This window comes from Hipposideros armiger, unplaced genomic scaffold (assembly GCF_001890085.2).
Source record: "Hipposideros armiger isolate ML-2016 unplaced genomic scaffold, ASM189008v1 scaffold_178, whole genome shotgun sequence".
NCBI classification, from domain to species: domain Eukaryota; kingdom Metazoa; phylum Chordata; class Mammalia; order Chiroptera; family Hipposideridae; genus Hipposideros; species Hipposideros armiger.
In genome coordinates this window covers 1,238,480-1,246,780 of record NW_017731528.1, presented here as the reverse complement: position 1 = coordinate 1,246,780, position 8,301 = coordinate 1,238,480, and the positions used below count along the sequence as shown (strand labels likewise).

The following is an 8,301-nucleotide window of genomic DNA, read 5'->3' as shown; positions in this document are numbered from 1 at the left end:
CCACTGCTTCCATTTGATAACCACTGCTTTAAATGTGTACTGAAGTATCTGTAAAGTCAATTAAAAATATGTATTTGAAATGAAACCAAAGATTTCTTTACTTCATGCCTCAAAATAGCTTTTACTTAGTAGTTACTATATGTCAGCCACTCATTATTATATATGTGTATATAGATACAGATATATATATATGCATATATATATATATATATATATGAAAGAGAACGCATTCTCTTTCATTATCCTCATCAACAGTCCTATGAAGCAGGTTTTGTTACTATCCCCACTTCACAAATGTGGAAATAGGCCTAGAGAGGTTGAAATATTGGGTTGTCGGAAAAGTCATGACGTATTTTTTTTTCGTTGCAAAAATGCGTCATGACTTTTCTGACAACCCAATAACTTGCCCAAGATCCCACTGCAAATGCTGATTTGGATTTATACAGAATTCACAATCACTACCAATACAACATAAATCTCCCCTTCCAGCTGATGTCCCTGCATCACTCTTTATAAAAAGTAAAACTACAGATTAACTTTCTGAAAATACAAAAATTAAAATAAAAATAACAAGAAACTAAGTGATTACCCCAAGATAGACTGCTTAAACTAGGGTCTAATGATTTCCACTGGACCTTTTCCAAAGCCTCTTTCCAAAGCACATGATCTTTTCTCTCACTGTTTACTAGTGGTTAAAATTCCCTACTGTAAGAGTACAAGAAATTCCACTGATGCACAATGGAATTGTGCCTTGAGTCAATAGAAAGTTGACTGAACCTGCAGCACACTCATACTGTGAAATACAATATGGTCATGAAAAAAGCATCTAATGACACGAAAAGATGTCACAGATATATTATATGAAAACTCAACTCACATTATACTGTGCATAGTATGGTTTGATTTTTATGGGAAAAAAATATACAAAGGTTAACAGTGATCATGTTTAGAAAGTGTATTAGGGAGCCGGCCGAGTGGCGCGATGGTTAAGAACTGGCTTGGGACACCAGAGGGCCCCGGTTCAGATCCCACATCTGAGGGCCAGTGACACTGCCCTCCACAGCTAAGATGCTGAACAACAGCTCAACCTGGAGCTGGGCTGCCGTGNGGATCCCACATATGAGGGCCAGTGACACTGCCCTCTACAGCTAAGATGCTGAACAACAGCTCGACCTGGAGCTGGGCTGCCGTGGGTCATGGGCGATGGTGTAGGCTGCAGTCCCCTGCTGCAGTGGGCTGCCATAAGCTACCATATGTAGCCGGCAGCCAGCGTGAGCGGCCAGCAGCCGCCGTGAGTGGCCGTCCAGAGGCCGGCATCTGCCTCTCCCGGGAAGAGCACAATGATGGTGCCAGCTTGGGCCAGTGAAGCAACATCCTCCACAACTAGACTAAAGAACAAAACCATAGCAACTTTTCTGTCCCCCTTCCCCCGATTCCCCAGCGCTGTTCCCCTCACCCAATTCCCCAATAAAAAATCTTTAAAAAAAATAAAGATTGGTGTTATTTCTTCTTTAGGTAAGAATTCACCTGAGAATGAATCAGCCTGTAGTTTTCGTTGTGGAGTGCCTTGTAATCTCAGTCTTCTTCAATCTTCTTCAATAGACATCCTACTCAGATTTTCTATTTTTATTTGGGATGGATTTGATAAGTTGTTTTTCAAGTGATTTGTGTATTACATCAAATTTGTCAAACTCTTTGACCAAAGTTGTTCATGTTGTGTGTTTTTTTTAAGTTGCAGAAAAGGAGTTTTTAGGGGGAAAAAATACATTTAAAAGAAGCAGACGTGGCCCGAACAGTACAGAATGTCTCAAGGGCCATTAGAAGAGAAAGTACACTCCAAAGAGTTTGGAGTGGGCCCCTGAGGAGAGGCAAGGCTCAAAATGCTCAAAAGGCCCATGTTTTTGTTTTTAATGTCCATAGACTCTGCAGTGGTTCTTGATATTGGCTATTTTTCTGTTTTCTAATCCCTTGATCAGTTTTGCTAGAGGTTTACAATTTTATCCATTTGTAAACAGATGACTTATAAAAGTGTTTTTAACACCCATATAAGTGAGGTGTTAGACCTATTTGCCAGGTTATAGGTTTCCCTTGCTTTATTTATTTGTAGAAGCAAACTGGATTAATTGCTCTTCACTCTAAATGTGATATCCAGGACATTAATTCATAATCATCTATTCTCCATGTTTAAAATCACTGCTGCCTTAGAAAATAAATCAGATATAAGTTTTTGAAAATCTTTTCTAGTCCTCAGTATTACAGCATTATCTCCCCAAACTAACTTACTTTCTCAGAAACTGACATGGGTACGTGGCTCAGATTTTTCTTTCAGCTCTAAATTCTCACATTCCCAATAACATCCTAACATGATCACATTATATAATTCAACAGTATAGAGGACTATTCCATATCTAAGCTTTTATACATCACATTTGCTTTGTCTACAACCTCTTTCCCTATAACCTGCCACTGATGACTGCAGCTACCTATCTTATGTTGTGCTAAGGAGTTGTAGTTTTTAACTTGAAGCAATGGGGGAACTTCAAAGCTTAGAAACAGAAAAGTGATATGACCAGTAAAATGATACAACACTATTCTTTCTCCCGAACTTGACTGAGCTCTTTACTTCAATCATTGTTCACTTTTACAGACTATGTAGCAAATTGTACCTTTTACCTATAAAGTGGTTATTAGTACTCTTACTGGCTTACAGCACGGAGCAGGGGAGATCACAGGAAGAAAACAGCAATGTAAGACAGCAATTTTGAAAATGTGAGGTTTATGAAAAAAATTTCACTTGTCCTCTGTGAGAATACCAGAAAGTTGCCATTTCTTTCTTTAAAAAAAAAAAATTGGGGAATTGGTGGAGGGGAAATAGTGTTGGAGAATTGGGAAGTTGTTCTTCGATCTTAGTTGTGGAAGGCACCATTTGCCATCTGGCTGCCCGTCGGCAGCTCGTGGCCTCTAAGCTCAAGGTGCCAAGTTCAGTCTTAGTTGCGGGTGGGCATAGCCACCATCCCATGTGGGAGTCAAACCGGCAGCCTTGTTGTTAAAGAGCGCATGCTCTATCCACTGAGCCAAACAGGCGGCAGCTCAGCTCAAGGTGCTGAGTTCAGTCTTAGTTGCGGGTGGGCATAGCCCACCATCAAAAAGGCAGTCTTGTTATGAGCACGTCACCAGCTGAGCCATCCTGCCATCTGTTGGCAGCTCAGCTTGGGCAGTGTCACTGGCCCATGTGGGAATTGAACCGGTGGCCCTGTTGCTCATCCCGCTCTTAAGCTAACTCAACCAACTGAGCCACTCAGCCAGCCCAAGTTGCCATTTCTTGAGGACTGTCATTTTGAATTGCCCTTCCTAAATTTTGGTATTACGTTAGTGGAAGGAGATAATTCTTTCTAATGCCTTTTCTCAGTGAACTTAAAAGAATGTTCTGGAAACAAATCCTGGGTATATAGTCCAGCTCACTGATAACCAGACCTGCAGCAAGGGGAGTGGGGGATGAGAAACAGGACTTGCAATTCATTCTGTGTTCTTCCTTCTTTACAGTGAACACATTCTAATTTTAAAGTGGGAAGAAAGAGCTAGATAAGGAAAAAAACAAAACTAAGTTATTCGAGTGCCTAGAGATATTTACTTTTATTATTTTCTGAATTTAGTTGATTTTTCCTTCAACATTTCATTATGAAGTTTTATACATGCCAAAAAGTTGAAGGACATTTACAGTGAACACAGATAAACATAGCCCCTACATCTTTTGAATTTTTCACAATTAAGTCATTACTACCTGAAGGGTTTATGGTACCTTATAGGTGTACAGTATGTTGAAGAAATGAACGAATTTTAAGGTGAGGATCTAATTTTGTTTTCTCAATGGATAAATTTACCAAATTATCCTAAGTAGCCTCTGGTTTATTTCATTAGTTTGCTCAATCTATCTAATCATATAACAAATCTGTCAATTAACTGGTAAGCTTTAATGAAATAATGGGCACATTAACCATTTGCAAAGGAACTTCAGAACCTGTTATATTCTCTAGAGTACCTTCTTAGGTCTCTGAGAGTAAACTGGATTTTTGCAAACTCCCCAGGGGCTTATTCAGATCCAAGTCTGAAAGGGTGAAATGACTGCTGTCAAAACCCAAAATGGTTATAAATTAATGAGAATGATTTCCCTGGGTGTTCCAAAAATAGTTTTCTGCACAGGCCTCACTGTTAGCCAACACGTACTCCTAGTGTCAGCCCCACCAAGAAGAATGTACCCTATTTTGCTCTAGTCATTGCTCAGATGCCATTTTGTTTCGTAGGAAAAACCTTGAGACAAGCCCAAGTATATGTAAGAATTTAATATCTGATAAACTGGTATCAGAAACAAGAAACAAAGGGAGAATTACTTAGTGCTATTGACCATCTGAAAAAAGATCCTTAATTTTCATTAGGGTATTTCTCAAATTTCAAGCATGTAGCTCCTTCAGAGGAAAAAAAAAATGCCACAATACCTAAAGGTTAACTTAATATATTTTTATTTTCACATTTCTTATATTTGAACCAACATAAAAATAGGTATACACTTTATGCTTATAATTCTCACATAACAATAAAAGCTAAAACATTTACAAATTAAAACAAAACCAATAAAATGCAAACTAGCCTCCTTAAAAATTTAATAAATGATGCTGTTTTGCTCAAATAATACAGTGATGTTCTGCCCAAATGAAATACATCACAAATATTTGGTTTAATAGCAAAAAGCTGCTGTTTCACATCCCATTTTGTTCTTAAACTGTTTCTGAATGTTTTTACTTTAGTAATAATGATGAGGATACTTCTTCACCTAAGTATCTCATTCAAAGTGGTTTAGATAAATTTAAGCCTTTTTCTCTTCCTCTTTTCAAGGTAATCAGACCAGAAAATTAAGCAAACCTGTCAAATGCCAATTTCAAAAGGTATGAATTGACAGACTGAAAAAATTAACAATCGCCTCTATTGAAACCTGCATTAACCACTATGGACTCTAACTAGCTTTAGAATTTGGAACGGAAATACTCTTTATGATTTTTCTGTGATTATACTAATTGCCAGTGAACTGTTGAGAGTTACTCTGTATAGGACCCTCACACACAAATGGTACTGTCAAGATACAGATCCCCGATGAAACATAGGACTCGGCCAGGTGTATCACATGTACAACAGCACACCACCACTTTTCTCATTCTCCCGTAATCTGTGTTGTGCTGCTTCAACAGTTTTGTTTGTTTTCAAGTCAGATTTTAATTTTGAATACTTAACACTATTATTGATGTGCATTTCACTTTCTTCGTGTTTGCTAAGAATATGTGATAAATGCTGCCAATCTTTGCATCCATTCTCGTTCCGCAGTTGATTTTTTCCTTCTCCAAAGAGTTTGCAATATAGACAAAACACAGAATCTTTTGAGGTCGAATAAAGTAACCAGGATCTAGTGGTTTTTTCACCATTTGGTAGAACTCGTGTGTAATAGGTTTCTGAAAACTTCCTCCCTGTATTGTCTTTTGGAAAGTTAAAATTTCTTACTTGAGGTGGATCATTTTCGACAAGAAGGTCCCGTTGTTTAAAATTCAAAATTCGGGGCCATGTACCTGGATCTGCAGAAAGCACAACTGGTCTAGTGGAGTCTTCTGACTTCTTCTCTTCCAGGTTCCCTTGAAAAGTATTAGCTATGGTGGACACAGAAGGTCCATTCACATCCTGTTCCATCAGTGATGAATCTGTGCTACATTCTGCTGAAACCTGTAGCTCTGAAGTCTTTTCCTTTTTTCCTGGTATTCCCTCTATTTTTTCCAAAAGTGTATTCAACAATCTTTCATTTTCTTTTCTAAAAGCATTCCTTTTTCTGTTTTCTGATGCTGGTAATTTTTTTGATTTTGTTTCCAGTATCTGGGGAGAAAAAGATTACAGTTTTATCTTAGAATTGTTAACACTAAAGAAAATGAATGTATGGGGCTGGCCGAGTGGCGCGTTGGTTAAGAGCTGGCTTGGGACAACAGAGGGCCCCAGTTCGGATCCCACATATGAGGGCCAGTGACACTGCCCTCNCTTGGGCCAGTGAAGCAACGTCCTCCACAACTAGACTGAAGACAGCAACTTGTCTGTTCCCCTTCCCCCAATTCCCCAGCACTGTTCTCATCCCCCCAATTCCCCAATAAAAATCTTAAAAAAAAAAAGTTTTGTTATACTTTGCATATTTAAGTCTATGATCAATCTCAAATACATACCAAGGGTGTCAAAAAAGTGTATACAAGAGGACACGTTGGTCAATGTTGCTTAATCAGTAGTTTGCCGTAATCAAAAGTGTCTGGATGCTGATAGTCACACCTTTGAGAACCTCTTGTATTTCCAGAAGTAAAAGGTGACTTGTATTCATCTTTTGTTATCGGTATATATTATTACAATTTTAAGAGTTTTCCTTTCTTAAAATGTGTATACATTTTTTGGCACCCTCTGTATTTGTGTATGGTGTGAGACAGGGGTGAAGGTTCACTTTTTGGTATGGATATCTAGTTTACCTAGCACCATTTATTGACAAGACCATCCTTCTTCCCTGAATTGCAGTGATGCCTTTGCTATAAACTAGGTGATTATATATGAGTAATTTGTTTCTGGGCGCTCTACTCTACTACATGGCTCTATTTGCCTATCCTTACAACTATATCAGACTTACCTGTAATTTTATAATACAATTTTTATGGGGAAGGGTAGGGTAGATCCTCCAAATTTATTGTTTTAAGAATATTTTGGCTGTTATTCTAAGACTTTGTATTTCCTGTAAACTTTAGAATCAGTTTACCAATTTCCCATAAACACTAAAAAAATAAGATGAGTTTTTGACTGGGACTGTGTTGAATCTAGATCAGTATCAGAACTGACATCCTTATGTCAATATCAAGTCTTCCAATCTATTGTAGAATGGTCATTCAGGTTTTCTTTAATGTTTTACAGGCTACTGTGTGGAGATAGTACATCTCTTTTACTACATTATTCCTATGTATTTGATTTTTTTTAACTATGGCCTCTAATTCTTTTTATTTTTTTATTGGGGAATTGGGGGAGGGAACAGTGTTGGGGAATTGGGAAAGGGGAACAGGCAAGTTGCTGTCTTTTTGTTCTTCAGTCTAGTTGTGGAGGACGTCGCCTCACTGGCCCATGTTGGTACCATCATTGCGCTCTTCCCGGGTGAGGCAGGTTGGTCGCCGGCCATTGGACTGCGGCTCACGGCAGCTCATGTCAGCCCAACTCTAGGTCGAGCTGTTGTTCACCATCTTAGCTGTAGAGGGCGCAGCGTCACTGGCCCACGTGGGATCCGAACCTGCAGCCCTGCTACTCAGAGCTTGCACTCCCAAGCCAACTCTTAACCAACAAGCCACTCGGCCAACCCTGTATTTGATTTTTTTTATGCTATTGTAAATAGCATTTTACTTCATTTTCTAATTGTTTATTGCTAATATATAATACAATTCTTTTTCTAAATATATTGACCTTGCAGCTAACTTTCCCATTAAATTCCCTTATTAATTCTAATAGTTTGCCAAATATTTAGTTTTTCTAAAACATATAGACATGTCATATGTCAAATGCAAATTAGTTTATTCTTCCTTTCCAATTGTTATACCTTTTATTTATATTGCCTTATTAAACTGAATAGAGCCTAAAGCAATGTTGAATAGAAATGGTAATAGTAAACATCTTTGTCTTGTTCCTTAACTCAGGGAGAAAATTGTTATTTCCCTATTATGTATGATCTTAATTATGGGTTTTTTGTAGGTTCCCTTTTTCCTAATAGTTTCCTTCTATTCTTACTTTGCTGAGGTTTTATTATGAACAGTTGTTGAGTTTTATCAAAAGTTTTTAATATCAGAGTTTGCTTTTCTCCTTTTACTCTGTAAATGTGGTAAATGTCAATTGATTCCAAGTATTAAATCAGGCTTTTATTCGTGAAATAACCTTAGTTATGATGTATCACCCCTTTTATTACTGGAATCTATTGCTTATATTTTGGTTAGGAATTTAGTATGTTCATGAGAGAAAATAACTTATAATTGTTCTTTCTTGTGTTATTCTTTTCAGGTTTTGTTGTCAGGATATTTCTGGCCTTATAGAAAGTTGAGGAGGGCCCTTTTCTTTTTATTCTCTGGGACTATAAGATTGGTGTTATTTCAGGCCGGCCGAGTGTGGCATTGGTTAAGAACTGGCTTGGGATGCCAGAGGGCCCCGGTTTGGATCCCACATATGAGGGCCAGTGACACTGCCCTCTACAGCTAAGATGCTGAA

General features: G+C 38.0%; 1 protein-coding gene across 1 annotated transcript in view; it reads right to left on the bottom strand.

Annotated features, from left to right (window-relative positions):
- Nucleotides 1-4,500: 4,500 nt before the first annotated feature.
- LOC109388035 (zinc finger MYM-type protein 5-like) overlaps nucleotides 4,501-8,301 on the bottom strand; it is a 38,114-nt gene continuing 34,313 nt past the window's right edge. The window contains exon 8 of the mRNA XM_019652406.1: nucleotides 4,501-5,910. Within this exon, the coding sequence (XP_019507951.1) occupies nucleotides 5,173-5,910 (738 nt within the window). The 3' untranslated portion in view covers nucleotides 4,501-5,172. The remainder of the gene's footprint in view (nucleotides 5,911-8,301) is intronic.